At 36.2% G+C, this 17,438-nt stretch overlaps 1 protein-coding gene across 1 annotated transcript; it reads left to right on the top strand.

The window, feature by feature from the left end:
• Positions 1 to 4,684: 4,684 nt before the first annotated feature.
• On the top strand, positions 4,685 to 14,761 carry LOC107596111 (very-long-chain 3-oxoacyl-CoA reductase-like). Its single transcript, XM_016286735.1, has 11 exons — positions 4,685 to 4,880; positions 8,201 to 8,247; positions 8,921 to 8,996; positions 9,881 to 9,991; positions 10,588 to 10,655; positions 10,764 to 10,808; positions 13,153 to 13,187; positions 13,273 to 13,354; positions 13,461 to 13,526; positions 13,605 to 13,754; positions 13,964 to 14,761. The coding sequence occupies exons 1-11, from the start codon at positions 4,709 to 4,711 to the stop codon at positions 14,093 to 14,095; spliced, it is 984 nt and encodes a 327-aa protein (XP_016142221.1). The 5' UTR covers positions 4,685 to 4,708; the 3' UTR covers positions 14,096 to 14,761.
• The last annotated feature ends 2,677 nt before the right edge of the window (positions 14,762 to 17,438 follow it).

Genomic DNA, 17,438 nt, shown 5'->3' with positions numbered 1-17,438 from the left:
CCCCCCCCCCCCCCCCCCCCCAAGTAAAAGTTACTGCACCTTTACCTGGAATATTTATTAGTATAATAACAATAGGCCTACTAGTATAAAATATATAATGTTTACAATAACATGTTTAACAGTGAGTTATTCCTTTATAGAGGGTAGGTCTTAACATTTTTCATTTAGCATTAAATATACACATAATGACCAGTAAAATATGTAATTGAAGGCGTAAATTATATTCTGGGAAATAAAAAAACTGTGTGATATTTTCCCAATGTAATCAGTTATAAATGAGTAAAAGTACACATTTTGTTTCAAAAGTACAGCACTGAAGTACAGTAAGCATCACACATTAAGCTTTACACAGTTACATAATTATTCATTCAACAACAGCGTCATAGCTTCATAACAAATTTAATAGGGATAATCTTATACTAGTAGCCATAGGGGTACATTTCACATCTCAAATATAGGCTAACCAAAACGACTGAGCAATAGCTCAATGATCCTAAAAGTTTTAACCCAGGAAGGCTCTTCTAGACACTTATCAGTGGAAAACTTCGTCACAGTTAATCAGACACCTTGACATGGTGTGCTAAATAAAGTCTAAGAGCTTAATTCCCTCCTATAGTATTCTGTTAGAACAAGTGCCTGAAAATAGCTTGCGCGAAATGTCTGACCTCTTGATGGATCACAAAAATCTCGCGCGATCAATCTACCTTTGGAACGTCCATAGCTCAATCCTCCTGGACAACTTCCACAGATGGACAAACCTGAGAGAGAGAGAGAGAGAGAGAGAGAGAGAGAGAGAGAGAGAGAGTAGACGAGGGTCAGACGACGAGGGTCAGCCGATTAGTAAGGAAAACAAAGTAAGGAAGGAAGACAAAGAACTGTGCTGACAGGGAAACTGAGGACACTGTGCCTCCCAGTTACGCACTGGTGAGCGTGATTTCACCAAGTACAACATGTTCCTTGATCAATATCCTAATCAACCAATCAGAATTAGTATGACAATTTACCAAGAACATTAATACATAATTAAAGAACATAATAATATGCATTTTTAGAATCAATATGTCTCTGCCAACAAGAAAACAACATTCCTTCCTACAAGTGTGAATTCAAATAGTCTTAACTCTGTCTGCAGTTAAAGGGACAATTACTACAGAATGTATGAAGATAGTAAAATGGACAAAATGTAAAATAGTAGCCTACTTACTGGACACCAGCACACTATTCTATCCACTTCTCTGTGCAAAGAGACACAAAATGTTAGTATTCGTTTCCCGTGAGAACAGATTGAAGGGGAATACCAAAAGTCCTGCGTCTTTCACTTTCTGTTTATAGGCGGAAAAACAACAGAATAAAAGATACCAAAGGTAGGCCTACCCCTAGTGGCAGTCTTCCAAAATATTAATTTTCACCTGAAAAAGGTATACTGAATGTAACGTTCGTTAGCTGTTTTTTCCTTGCAAACCACTAGTAATTGTTAGCGATTAATTTAGCCAGCGATTACAAGATGATTGGTGATTTAGGTTTATATAGCGCCATCTGCTGGTCAGTGAATGAAAGTGGAAAATAAACGCTTGCCAGCTTGCTCGGCCTCCCTTTTCCCTTTATATTCCAGTAGCCCCTCACTGCAGAACACAAGATCCAGGGGGTGGAGATGGGTGGGTTTAGGGATTAGGGGGTGGAGATGGGTGGGTTTAGGGATCAGGGGGTGGAGACGGGTAGGTTTAGGTATATGTAAGGTGGGAGGAGTTGGATCCAACCATGCCCCCTGGATCTTGTGTTCTGCAGTGAGGACCATCTCTTATATTCTGGTTCTGACCACTTGATCACAGATCACGTTCTCTGGTACTTTTCAATTCTCGAAAAAAACTAAATACACTGGAAATACACTGAACTGACTTTAATTGATAAACTGACTGTTTTCTATTGTCCTCGCATTAGCAGCACACGTTTTTCCTGTTTAACACTGTAAAGCTGCTTTGACACACTCTGTATTGTATAAAGCGCTATATAAATAAAGGTGACTTGACTTGACTTGTAGCTTTTACAATGAGAATGAAGCATTAAAACATCACGTTTACAGTTTGTTCCAAATATTCATTTCTTTATCTCTGGCTTAAAAGAAAAGACAAAAACAAACAGTTTTTTTTAAAAATATTTATTCTCTTGTGACAATACATGTTATTTTTAATAGTTTATACTCATTCACTAGAGTCCCTCATGTTTAATGATCTCAGCATTATCCACTATCACACAGGGCTCTGTGTCAGGATCCTCATCATCATCATCATCATCATCATCATCATCATCATCATATTCATCGCCGTAGCATTGTGGACGCAGGCAGCGAAAGCAGAACTCCTCGTCGCAGTGGGGACAAATAATGTTAGGGCAGCCCTCACCATTGTGTGTTAATAGGGCCTGGCATCCCAGACAGGCCCTGAAGTACGGGCATCCATTCACTGAGCTTTGCGGGTCACTGATCTGTTTGACGCTGAGGAGGGCAGCACGGAGTGCACAGTTCGGCAGCATGCAGGAGTTGGTGGTCGACGCATTGCATGGCCACTCCCTCTGACACGCCCAGCAGAACTGAAACACGCACCTCTTTGCTTTAGAACAAGTTCTGCAGACTGCTCGCTGTCCATCCAACTTTCTGATATCAGATCGCTTACAGCCAGGACACTGCAAGTCAGACAGACAAGTTAAATCATTGCCAGTAGGTGGCAACAAAATACTTTTGTCACTATAAGTTAGTCATTGAATCATTCACTCAGTCTATCCTTATTAATGGTGCTACTGTGTGTTGGAAGGAGATTCAGTGATTAATTTGGTCATAATTGTTTGGAACTATAAAAAAAACACAATATTCTGCAATTGTTCTGTCTAAAATGTTATTATATAAATGTTATTATAAATGTTATTATATAAAAGTTATTTTCTTATTGAACTGTTGTATAAAATGAACTGTATCAGAGCATAACTTGACTAACAATAGGTTGCAGTATATTGCGGTATCCTCTTTTGGAAAAACAGATGTTAAATAGATGCTAAAATCTTCTAAATTAATAGATCTCTTTTCTTTCCTATAGTACGCTGTCATAATGTGGGTAGTTTTTACAAATTCATGAAAATAAAATGAAAATAACAGTTCTACCTTTGGACTGGTCATGTTTTAAAGTCTGCTGTTCCACATCCACAGATCGACGGAGAAACCTGTGAACAATATGAATTACTGGTCACTTAAAGTAATGTAATAGTAAGCCACTGGTGAACAACATGAGTACAGTTTTCAAATCAGTCAGTAAAAGGCCAATATAATAATAATAATAATAATTATAGCAAAGAAATACCTTCTTCACCGGCAGATCATAAACACACCAAACTCAACACTTGTCTGTGCCAGGAAGCCGTGTTCCTGTCTGTACCAGGAAGCTGTGTTCCTGTCTGTAAGCACAACTCGAATGAAGGGGAATACCACAGTTGTATGTAACTTTCACTTTGTCTTTACTCACTAATCTTAAGCACAACCCTTTATGACCTTTCTTTCTCACTGATTATATGACAGGGTGGGATCACTTTAACTGATACCAACAGTTAGTGCAAGGTTTATTGTCTGTTCAGCTTAGAGCTGTCATATATAGGGCTGAATGGTATTCAGAGGTCTTATTTATGTGACATGAGCTGCATTTAAAAAGGTTAGTTATAGCTTTTTACTTGGTCAATGTTTTTAAATGAAAGTCAAATACTTTAATACTCCCATCTTAAAAAATATTTAATATTATAACTTTTAATAAGATAAAAATATACAGCAGTGATTTATTTTACAAAACAAAAAAATGCATTGCATATTGTATTTATGCTTGCATTATACTTTAATATTTCGTTGCACTTTTCCCAAGATAATGATTATTTCTAGTCTCCCACATTTTATCTTTGTATTCAAAAACAATTTGCGACAATCAAGTTTTTATTTTCTTTTGGGTGTTTTAAAGAATTGATTTCTGTATTTAACTACACAGCTAGGCCTACTGTTATTCATTGTAACTGTTTAAAATATCTCAGAACTAACATGCGCACAAGACCAGGCTGAGAATGTCGATATCGACATCTTGTGTTTGTAAACAGAAACAGAAACGAACGATTTGAACAAGCTGTACCGGCATGTTCTAAATATTAAACTGTCATCTACTCCTGTGCTGCACAGCTTACATAACTCTGGGCTGTTCCTGTATACACTTGTTAATGTTTACTAATGATCAGGAAATGACAGCGTTTGTTTGTGATTTAATATCTATGAGTAAGGCTACAGTCTGTGATGCTACATGGCTTTGTATCTGTTCCGTACAGTAATATATTGTTCAAACAGGATGTCATTAGTAAGTGATAAACTTTGACGTGAATGGCAGGTCGGACCACATGACAGACATATCCCAAATATCACACGTAGGATCGACATAATCATAGAGGTGTGGAGAGTATATAACACTGTTAATACGAACAATGTTTGTTTCGAAGAGGAGTTACACTTTGGCTGATCTGACGGTCTATTCTATACTGCTGACCAATGACAGACAGGCCTCGGCGATGGGAGGAGCATGCATATAATTACGCCTGTGAATGTATGTGGGGGTTTTCCCCAGCTCTGGAGCATGCCAGAAGAAGCTCATTGTATTATAAGTGTGACAGAAACGCGTAGTTGCAAAGAAGTAAGATGGGAGACACTGCAGAGTGGAGCTGGTATTCATTGGTGTTGTGTAGCATCGGTTCCATTACGGTTGTGTATTACATGCTGAGGTGGTCTTGGCAGTGTTGGCATGGATTCAAAGTGTACGTGCTCTCTGAGATCTGGCAAACGGACCTGAGGACATATGGCCAATGGGCTGGTAAGGTTTTCTTCAAAGAGTGGGCTCCTTTCTGATTATTATGTAATTATAAAATTATCTGCTGTTTAGTGCAGATGCATTAGGAGCAGAAATAAACCGATCACGTTTAATAATACTAGTGCCAGTTAATCATTTGCTGCTTCTTATGAATGGTATGGCAAACTGTTGTAGCATATATTCCCTTTAACTAACCATCTAAATGTATTATCATGCTATTAATGCCTTTAATTAAATTATTTGTGATAACAGTGACAAGTTAATATACCAATGTTACTGGTAATAAATTAAAAAAGTGAGTTAGGCCTATATCTACAATATGTTAACTATTTACTTCCAACTAGTGTCCATTCCAGTTGCCGCTGGTAGGCTAGTCACTATAGTTTTACTAGCAACTAATCATCAGGCACTAGTACTTATTTCTCAATTTATTAGATCATGCTATTAATGCCTTTAATTAAATTATTTGTGATAACAGTGACAAGTTAATATACCAATGTTACTGGTAATAAATTAAAAAGTGAGTTAGGCCTATATCTACAATATGTTAACTATTTACTTCCAACTAGTGTCCATTCCAGTTGCCGCTGGTAGGCTAGTCACTATAGTTTTACTAGCAACTAATCATCAGGCACTAGTACTTATTTCTCAATTTATTAGACACAACTATCCATTTATGCAAATCTTTTCTAATTGTTACTAATAACATTTTGATGTCTTACTATTTTTTAAGAATAACTACTAGTGACCAGTTGAACAGATGCTAGTCACTACTGTAATAAGTATTAATATCTAATGAATAGTTAATTATAAGAGTGAAAAAGATACTAGTCATTATAACATTGTACTAGTAATTTTAAAATAATTATTAGTATCTTAAAAACACAACTTTAAAAAAAAAATACATGTTAAAACAGCTTGCCATAAAATTATGATCAAGATGATTTCATAAGTTTTTCGGAACTAAATTGTATATTTCTTTGAACATCAGAACTGCCACTTCGGTGTTCTTATATCATAAACAATTGTAGTAAAATATTGTTTTATATGAGCTGTCTAAAATAGTATTTTTTTCTCATGCAAATGTAAAATGATCTGATGTAGCCTACTGCTCTACACACAGCTTTCCAGGAAACATAACATGAATTTCTATTTGAATAAAGTCAATGTAGCAGGTTTTGTCACTTGTCTCTTTTATCTAGACTTAGATGATAGTGATTGATATCCAAGGTTATTTTCGTAAACGAAAACGAAAACTAAAACGATCGATGAAAAAACAATTTCGTAAACTGAAATAAAATAAAAACGTCAAAATATTAGAAAAACTAAAACGAAACGAAACTAACAGTTATTGAAAAACTAACTGAAATAAAATAATAATTATCAAAAATAAATAATCGTTTTCGTAATCATTACGTTCTCACACCTTGGCGGACAAATATAAGAGCTGTGTGGAGGTTTAGGGAAATAGCCTACCTGTAATGGCGCATCACGCACAGGGGGTTATCTGACGGAGAGACGCAAAGCAGTTTAAAGCCTGGCTGCACGGGTCCTGTTTGGTAAACGTGCACCAGCAGTATTTAACAGAACACCCGTCCCATTATCTGACAGCAGCACTAATTTAATTCTGTACCAGACCAGAACCGTTTGACATGAAGACCGCGAGTCACGACCCGAACCGCACTCGCATTAAATCTATTACAAGATTATTTATTTTATCATGTAACACAAGCAATCAAACCAACATTAGGCATTCTAAGTTGGTGCTTTGAAGAAAAATACATGCAGTGCAACATGATAATTAACAGGGAAAAAAAGATGAGAACGCTCCTTTCTGAAAACAATACAAAACTTTTGCCTTGCATCTGATCACGCTGCCAGGCTTTTGAACAAATGTGCATTGGCTAAATCACATCATAAACACGCTTATAATTCTTTATAAATGGAAAGAACATTCAAATATAAGCCTTTACTGTTAAATGCGATTGCCGTTATTATTGAATTTCATTAGTCCCAGTTTTGATTGATGCACGGCTGTTAACGGAAAAGTGAGCAAGACACCACAGTTACAATATCATGATTATGGTTAAATAAGAAAAGAAATATAACCAAATCAGGCTACATTTATTTTCATACTAAATATCTCAACACACATCATTGGTTATGACATTAAGCGCGACTTGTTTAGATTAATTTAGTAAAAAAGGCTTGCCTGCTTTCTTTGGCGAATGCGATTGCCGTTATTATTGAATTTCATTAGTCCCAGTTTTGATTGATGCACGGCTGTTAACGGAAAAGTGAGCAAGACACCACAGTTACAATATCATGATTATGGTTAAATAAGAAAAGAAATATAACCAAATCAGGCTACATTTATTTTCATACTAAATATCTCAACACACATCATTGGTTATGACATTAAGCGCGACTTGTTTAGATTGATTTAGTAAAAAAGGCTTGCCTGCTTTCTTTGGCGTATATGTATAGGCTACTTTTACTATCTAATCAATCTCAGCATGCGTTAATTTTGTGTCGCTATATGTTTGCCTCACTAAGGTTAAATTATGCCTACGTCTTTCTTTGGCCTGCGCTCTGGAAGTGATCTGTTAATTCTGCTAAACTTTAATTAAAAGTGAAACTAAAACTGAAACTATAAACGAAATAAAAATGCGTTCACAAAATAAAAACTAAACTAAAACTAACACAAATATGAATGAAACTAATAAAAACTCGACTGAATTTTATAGCACATTTGAAAACGATATTAAAATAAAACTAATTTAAAAATGCAAAACTATAATATCTTGCTGACAAAACTATTACCATTTGCGCCAGTTTGTACCGCTCAGCATTGGTTTTCTGCTGGCCCACCTGGTGGACCATGCTTTAACCAGCAGAATCCTGCTAATTAGCTGGTGGACCACAGGGAGTCCAGCAGGCCGGCAAGTGATGCAGCAGGGTCTTGCTGGAGCAAGACAGATGTTTGTGGTTACATAGCATGGGGGGCGTCACACCATCATCTAGTGTCCAAAACACAACATGTGCTTGTGACCTGCTTTGCTGTTTTTTCTGCAGGGGTGTTCTTTTGCATTGGTTGTACAGTACTCATTCTGCTCAGGGCATCTGCAATTCTGCATAGCCAGAAACTCGTCATTGCTGCCTTTTTCTTATTTACTTAAAATGTGCAGATTCCAGACATAATCAAAACAGTCTTAAAAATCAGACACAAACAATTATAGTGGTTGAAGCTGAGTGATCAAATGATAACTGACAATAGAACAGGAAGGATGAGATATTTCACTAAACCTTCCTGTCTCTCACAGTTGTAACTGGAGCAACATCAGGGATTGGTCGTGCATATGCTGAAGAGGTCAGTAAATAACTCTCTTTTTTGAAAACATTAATTATGTGGGAGTTTAATAGCATCCGTTTTGATACAAAAAAAATTTCACTGCAGATCTTTGTAGTTTTTTTATCCGAGTAAGTTGCATATTTCCTCTAAGCTACAACATGCAATATTTTACTGATTTTGGTGTCCTAAAATTGCTTTAGCCTTCGCTTTAAGTCAAGAAATGTCAAGTATGCGCTATAGTTGTCATTAAAATGCAGCATTTGACAATATAGGCAAATTGCCATAATCAACTAGTCTGAAGGATCCAGATGCACTAGTAATTTCCATTTTCCAAAATCTGCATGGATGTGGTATGTTATCAGATTAAAATCCGGGCCTCTCTTGGCCGCCACAGTGTGTTCTTGTCCTCAGTGAAGGAGTAAGTATGTCTGTTTACAATGTGTTTGCGCTCCTGCATATCTAACAGAGAATAAGAGGGACTCCTGTGATTGACTTCCACAAGTTATTAACACTGTTATTGGAACTGTTATTGTCTACACAATGAAAGTTAATGGGGTCCAAAACAATATTGGACTCAGTGACTTTCATTCCCTGGATAAAAATCTGTTGAAATGCATGGCAATAATTACTATTCTTCCTATTTCCTCTATATACATACACATTAATCTTTGAGGATGTATTTGTGTCTTAGCTTGCCAAACGAGGATTAGACATTGTTCTGATCAGTCGCTCGGACGACAAGCTGCGCAGTGTCGCCAAGGAAATAGGTGAGTTACAATGTAGAAGTCAAGATGAAAAATGTAGCTTCTCAAAGTGATCAGAACAGTGACAAATCTGTTTGTACGCAAGACCTCAACCACATTTTCTTAAAGGGGTCATATGATGCTATTTTAAAGATCATTATTTTGTGTAACAGAATATGTTGACATGCTTTAATGTTCAAAAAACACATTATCTTTCAAATACTGTACATTATTGTAGGTCCTCTATGCCCCGCCTTACAGTCGCTGATTCAGAAGCGCCAGATTGTCATAGCAAAGTCTGAATTGACCTTTTTGTTTTTGTTTTTTTAGAAATAGCCTTTGTGCACAGCCAGCCTTGTACTCTTTTAGGTTCAAAAAACGGTCGTCCATAAAATCCGTTGCACAAATTCGAACATCTGGGTTGTGCTGTTCTGTTGTAAATAAATCTTAACCAATGACTCCTAATTGCCTCTACTTCCGGAAGGCCAAATAAAGTGCTTTTGTTTTCGCACAGAATCACACATTTGGGTGGCATTATGCTAATATTTCCACATAGTGACGTAGATATGTGGGGGCGTGTTAGAACGAGCCGTTTTAGGTAGGCGTGGCTGACTCTTAACTTTTATAAAGAATATCTCTTTGGATTTGAGACTTTAGTCTTTGCATCTTTACAGATCTTCTTTATGCACCAAGAGCTTGTAACACTTCAAAGAGAAAGGAAAATTGAATAAATGTCATGAACCATATTTGCAAATATGGTGCACAAAGAATGGCCTAATATTCAGCTCATTTGTGATCTATCTCTAGTCTGTGTTCTTCTAGCCAGACTAGTTTAATGTGGGAAAACAGCTTTATTTTCATACGTTTAGGCAGAGCAAAAAGTATAAATCTGAATGTGTTTGTTTCAGAATCTCGGTACAAGCGCCAGACACATCTGATTCAGACAGACTTCACAGAGGGCCATTCCATCTACTCTGCTATCACACAACAGCTAGAGGGCCTAGAGATCGGAATTCTGGGTAAGATAAAGATCAACAATGATGTGTAAAACAGTGAAGATGGTGCAAAAGAATGAAATTAATTTTGGTAAGCCTTATGGGGCCATAGAATAAATGTTTTTCATTTCTGGAACCAAAAACCATCATAATTTAGTTTTACATGACCATTTTTTAAATCCTTTTTTTTATTGCTACTGTACCTGCTTCTACAGTATACAAATGACTACACTTCAGTAATGTAAGTGGACTACAAGGCACTACAAGTGGACTTCAAAGCTGCTTTGAAGTGTGTATTGTGAAAAGTGCTGCACAATTGAAATTGAACATTTTTATTAAATGCCAGCTACTCATTTTCTGTATATCTGGTAATTCCCCCCTCTTGCATCATCATCATCATTACTGGTGATTAGGAGTAAGAGTATTTGCCCTCCCTCTATCTCATTATTTCAAGTCAAATCACAGCTGCTGTTTTCCCCTGCTTATTTTCTACTTGTAGTAGATCAGAAGGTCTATGCTATCAACAGTTAGTATAATAAAACACACTCAATACACTGTACAGGATAATTCAGTCTGCATTTATTTATATCTATTGTTAATTTATTCTGTTTTCTCTGTAGTGAACAATGTAGGTATGAACTATATAGGGGTTCTGGCAAATTTTCTGGATGTTCCTGATCCAGACCAGGTCTGACTCAGCTTTTCTACACCACACAGCTTGACTTTCTACTCTATTGTAATCTGAATCCATTGTATGAAAGTGTCTATTACATTAAGTACTTTTTTCTGTCTCCAGAGAATCACACAGGTGATAAACTGTAACACACTATCCGTCACTCAGGTAAGACTATCTGTATGTGAACCGGTTTACACATGGCCTTTTATACCATATATAGGCTCTTTTACAAAATGTGTGCCATTTTTTGTCCTTAGTGTGCATATGTTAAAAAAAACAATAAAGGGGTTGGAAAAAATAATGTGAATGCCTGGGAAATAAGCAATATTTCAAAAAACTCACGCTGGGGGCTCAGCTAGAATATTTTAAACTCACGTGCGAAAGGGTTAAAGTGTGTCACCACAATTTGCCTTTAATACAGCTTACTACCTTCTTTGAATAGATTCATATAACCTTTGAATGGCCTCCAATTGAATGTTGTCTAAAAAATAAACATCTGCCAATTGCTTCAGAAATGTTGGAGGAGGGAATCGGCTTCTTAATCTTCTCTCCAAAATTGGCCACAGGGATTTGATAATATTAAAGGGGTCCTATTATGCTTTTTTACAAAGTCTTGATTTTGTTTTGGGGATGTACTAGAACAGGCTCTCATGCTAGGTTGTTCGAAAAACACATTATTTTTCATATATTTTACATTATTACAACACCTCTCTCCCCAGTCTGGCATGAACGGCTCGAATAGTTCCTGTATCAAATGAAGCCCCGCCTTCTGAAATACCAAATGTGCAGTGATTGGTTAGCTGGGCCAGTGTGTGTTGTGATTGGCACCACTCGGCGCCTGGTCGGGAAACGTCATGCCCCTTACCACAGCCGCCTGCAAGCTTCAGTGTAAATATTGTGTCAAAATCAAATCAATGCGAGCGCGATTTAAACCCGGATGATTGTAACCACTCTAAGTTCGTCTGCCTTGGGAAAACTAGCGTGTTTTCGACATAGTGATAACACTCGTTGCCTTCTCTAGTGCAGCTCAACCAGGTCTCGTCCCATTCGTCGGTATTTGTGATATCACAAATCCCGGAAAATATGCGTTGTAGTCCAAACGAGTCGTTCGTTGTAGTTTTTGAAAAGTGATTTCTGTTCAATAAAATATCTCCTTTTGAAGTGGACTTTGAGCTTTGTAAATTTGCAGATCTTTTTTATGCTCAAACAGCAACATTACAGACTAACTACGTGAAAACGCATAATAGGACCCCTTTAAAGTCAGGTGATTGAAAAGACCAGGGCATATGTTGAAGGTCATCTTGGAGCTCCATTCGCCGAGGTTTTCTGATCATATTGTATGGTTTTCTCATCATATTGCTCGCATTTTAGCATTGGCGTTCATGATGAAAGTTTTAGCAATTACAGCTCCTTCATGTATGTTAGCTTTGTGAAGTGTCCTGTGGTTGGGTTTTTTTGTGGAAAGAGTGTACAAGGTGAAAGCTGAAGTTTGCTGTCACTTTGCAGTAGTAGTTCTGTATTGTTTGGACACAATATTTCTTAGTACTCGACAGTTCCTATCATTCAATCACGCTGATGAAGTCTTGCCATGCTTTACTGATGGCAATCGTAATCATAAAGACACCAAACAACTGGGCCATTAACAGACGTTCCTGCTGAACAGGTTCCCGTGATTTGTCTTTTTTGTAAGTCTAACAAGTCATCGATTTGACCCATGGCTTACTAAACACTGCTGAGCACAACTTATACTGATATACAACCTAGCGAATATAGACAATGGAAAGATAAATAAAAGATCATTGCAACGTTTGTTTGTTTTTTACTGCAGCCTACACACACAATATTAACCCCTGTAATGATGTTCACATTATGTTGTCCAGCCCCTGTAGATGAATATGGATACAGATTATATGTTATAGATGATCCAGTAATTTATAAACTACATACATATAAAAATACATACATACACTACCAGTCAAAATTTCAAAATATGTTTTTTTGTATGTTTCTTATGCCAAGGCTGCATTTATTTGATTGTGAAATTGTATTACGATTTAAAATAATTGTTTTCTATTTGTTCATTACCTCTGGTGATGGTAAAGCTGAATTTTCAGCAGCCATTACTCCATTCTTCAGTGTCACATGATCCTTTAGATATCATTTTAATATACTTATTTGGTGCTCAATTATTAATGGTGCATATCATTATCAATGTTGAAAACAGCTTAGTTTCTATTCATTTTAAAACTAAATACATTTTTGAATGGTAGCGTATCATGGTTTCCACAAAAAATATTAAGCAGCACAACTGTTTTCAACATTGATAATAAGAAATATTTCTCAAGCACCAAATCAGCATATTAGAATCATTTCTGAAAATATAAAAACACATTTTAAACTGTAATGTTAATCAATATTACTGTGGCACATTGATCTGTGATTCTAATGACAATAAGAATTTGGTGGAGACGACAATAGGGATGTTGATGACAATGTTGTTGTTTTGTAGATGTGCAGACTCGTTTTGCCAGGCATGCTTGAAAGGTAAACACACAGCCGGCTCTGATCATATCTGTTTATTATGAAGACTGTGTTTATGCTTTAACTGAGGGCTTGTGTTTGCTCTCAGGGGGAAAGGCCTCATTATAAACATATCATCAGAAGCGGCATCTCAGCCCCAGCCAATGCTGTCGGTGTATTCTGCCACCAAGGTACATATCTTTGTTACACACAAAACAAATTTCATGCAGCCTTACAGAATAACACACAAAAATAACAACTAAAGTCAAGTGTGTCTTCCTCTTCTCTTACACCTAGATATTTGTAACATATTTCTCTCGCTGTCTGCATGCAGAATACAGGTCAAAAGGAATCACGGTTCAAGTAAGTCCAGTACTAGTAAACATCTTGCACTTTTTTTTTTTTGCCAAACCTTGATGTTGTTTCTCTGCCTTTGTCCAGTGTGTGGTCCCGTTTATAGTCTCCACTAATATGACTCATAATATCCCTGTGAATCCACTGGTGAAAAGTGCTGCTTCATTTGCTAGAGATGCTCTGAACACTGTGGGTTACACAACATACACAAGCGGATGTTTAACTCATGCACTGCAGGTAAACACCACTCACAATCAGTTTGTATAATGTGGGATAGCAGATTTATAACCATGTTTACCCTTTTCTTAATACATATCTCAACAGTTTGTACTATATAAACATACAGGGTTCATGTTGTAATGTCCTATACATTTTTATTTTATTTTAATAATTTATAAGTATGAATATGTTATGGATTGATTACTTACCATCCTTTGTGGTTTCAGCACTATGCACTGTCCATTTTTTTCCCGGGCTGGCTGCGTCTCTCGTCCTTTTGTGTGCAACGCATGGCAACATTTGCTCGTAGCACTGAACTCCAATTAAAGGAGAGGATGGCAGAGACAAAAAACAAATAGGACTGACACAAATCAGTGGACCACAGAGATGAACATAAAAATCACACAGATACACAAATATGCGTATAATGGCATCAACAGTAAGAACTAAACACAAAAACAGTTTTTACTGCAGTGACAGGAAAACAGATGCATTATTAAGATAGTGACATTTACATTTTTATGGTAAGTTGGCAGATCTATGGTCTATATAAAATTAACATTTTGTATTTGCTTCAGAATCAGGAGTCTGAACCTATGGACCCTTTTCACGGTTCAGTTCGATGACATTTACAGCAGGGTAAATTGAGAAAGGGTACATATAACCTTCCCTCCCTTAACTGCATATTATTTAATCTTATGTATATTTACACTGCTGTTCAAAAGTTTCATAATTAATGATTAATGCTAACATTGAATTTTCAAAAGACAGCAAGATGTTGAAAGGAGTGCAGATTCCTTTTATGGTGGATATCTTTTTAGTTACAAGGGCGTAATTTTTCCCTTTGTTTTATGAGTTGAATGAATCAGCATTTGTTTAGAAATGCGATATGCCAATTGTGATGCTTAAAAGGTCTAGTTGTGTTGGCAATAATTAACCACATCATATGAATGTTTCAGTGAATGATCATATGACGGGCCTTTCATGCAGTTTCAAATACGGAGTGACAGTAGATTTTACCTCCCTACGCCAAGCTGTTCTATTTATCCTGCTGTTGTTGACCTATGGACCCTTTTCACGGTTCAGTTCGATGACATTTACAGCAGGGTAAATTGAGAAAGGGTACATATAACCTTCCCTCCCTTAACTGCATATTATTTAATCTTATGTATATTTACACTGCTGTTCAAAAGTTTCATAATTAATGATTAATGCTAACATTGAATTTTCAAAAGACAGCAAGATGTTGAAAGGAGTGCAGATTCCTTTTATGGTGGATATCTTTTTAGTTACAAGGGCGTAATTTTTCCCTTTGTTTTATGAGTTGAATGAATCAGCATTTGTTTAGAAATGCGATATGCCAATTGTGATGCTTAAAAGGTCTAGTTGTGTTGGCAATAATTAACCACATCATATGAATGTTTCAGTGAATGATCATATGATGGGCCTTTCATGCAGTTTCAAATACGGAGTGACAGTAGATTTTACCTCCCTACGCCAAGCTGTTCTATTTATCCTGCTGTTGTTTTTTTTTTTTTCTGCATTCCAAGTCCAAGTAAGAAATGTGAAAAATATCCATAGGATAGCACTGAAGAACATTAACTACTTCATAATCACTAGTTTATACTATTGGCTATGACTTTTACATACATCATGTATTTATTGCTTTTCAATAATGTGACATGAAAACTCAGTCTAGACTGAAGGAACAGCATTATAATTAGCATAAAGAAAGAGGCAATGAAGAAAAAAAAGAAGACGGAAATATTTTGTTTAATGACAGTCTTCTGGTTACAGACTCTACATTCAGTCATATGATTGAACTATTGTATATAGTGCTGGGGAACCGCAGTACAGCCTAACTGAACTTCCTGTTGCGCTAAATTGCTAATAATGCACCTTAATAATTTCTGATCTCAGATTATATGGAAGCTGGATTGTGTAAAGTGATTTTTGCATACTGAAAGCACTGTTAAAAACATTTTTTTATATATATAATAAATGTACAGAATGGAATTACTTGTACACATCTATTATTTAGTATAAGTCTCTTATCATTACAGATATGATAAAGGCCTGACATTCTTGGACTTTGGCATTGTGTTTTTGTTAATGCTTAAGTTAACACACACACGCAAATGTGCAAAATATTCAAGTATTATTTTAGCCAGTGTCCCTTTTCAGTTGACAAAGACAAGCACAGTCTCAACCCAAACATCATCTTTAGCCCTGACCAATCAGACGCTGTTCATGAGCTCCCTGCTCCGCTTCAACCCAGACAGCATGATCATAAGCACAAAGAGCCTTTGAACTGTAAAAATGACAAGACACACAAAAAATCAACAGGATGTAATAAAAGGCAATGCAAATGGTCGGGGGAATTTCTTGAGGCCCACAATATGAAATCCAGAATTACTAATGAACACAGGCGCACAAGAAAACTTTTTCATACGCACACACACACAAATGTAATAATAAATATAGCTGCAAGCAGCAATGACCGGAGTTCAAGCACATAAAGGCATTTAAGGTGGTATGTTTTAGGGTTTAGACCAACCTGGACGTATGGCTGACAGTAAAACACATCCAAAATGGAGAATAGGCTCACAGACACACACACACACACACACAGAGAGAGAGAGACAGACTGAAATGAAATGATTAAACTAGTTTATTAATACTCAATAAGCATACTTAAACATACAGAGACACACACACATACATACATGCACACACATTTTGTTGCAGATACAGATATTTGACATAAATGATAGGTGACACAATACTTATTGAAAGTCTTCTCTTTTTAGGAGTTTATATGTCATTTTCAGGTTTCACTGTAATCATAATCTGGCATAATTGTAAAAATTAATATGTCTGTATGAACAATATGGTAAGCTATTAGTAAATGTGATTTTAAATGGTTTAACAGTGATTTTATAATATCTTGAATCCATGAAATCTTATTATTGACCTAGAGAGTCTACAGAATAGTACTGCACTGATTTGATTGATTTTGAGTTAAAAACCGAGGACCAGTTCACAAAAGTAGGTTTTTGAAATAACTTAAATATTTAATGAACAGTTTGATTGACAGCATTGGTCCCAGAGGTAAAGTTCTTCAGAATGAGGAGATCTATCATATGATATGAAGATCTAGTGTTTGTGTAAATATATGATCATTTTTTAGCAATTTGAAGCCATTTTCCATTGAAATCTTGTGTTTTTGAAACCTTTTTAACTATTATTGCGCCACTTATGGTCCGATCTCCATGAGACTTTGCATGCTTGTTAAGAGTGATCTGACACATGTTTTCACCACGTTTCGTAAAATTTTGAGTTTTCGTTTAGGTTTTATAGGCTTTGAGGAATATTTGACCACGCCCCTTTTAAAATGACCCCATTATAGCTAACCAAAGGACAAAATTCAATTTTTTTTTGATAATTATTGATCTAGAGAGTCCAGTGAATATTACTGCAGTGGTTTGATCGAGATTGAGCGAAAAACCTAGGACTAGTTCGCAAAAGTAGTTTTTTTTAAATAATCTTGAATATTTAATGACCAGTTTGATTGACAGCATTGGTCCCAGAGGCAAAGTTGTTCAAAATGAGGAGATCTATCATATGATATGAAGAGCAGGTGTTTTTATGAATATATGTACATGTTCTGTAATTTGAGGTCATTTTCTATACAAATATTGT

Source organism: Sinocyclocheilus grahami, unplaced genomic scaffold (genome assembly GCF_001515645.1).
Source record: "Sinocyclocheilus grahami isolate Dianchi unplaced genomic scaffold, SAMN03320097.WGS_v1.1 scaffold215.1, whole genome shotgun sequence".
Classification (NCBI taxonomy): domain Eukaryota; kingdom Metazoa; phylum Chordata; class Actinopteri; order Cypriniformes; family Cyprinidae; genus Sinocyclocheilus; species Sinocyclocheilus grahami.
The sequence above is the reverse complement of the archived record's forward strand: the minus strand, read 5'-3'. Positions and strand labels throughout refer to the sequence as shown.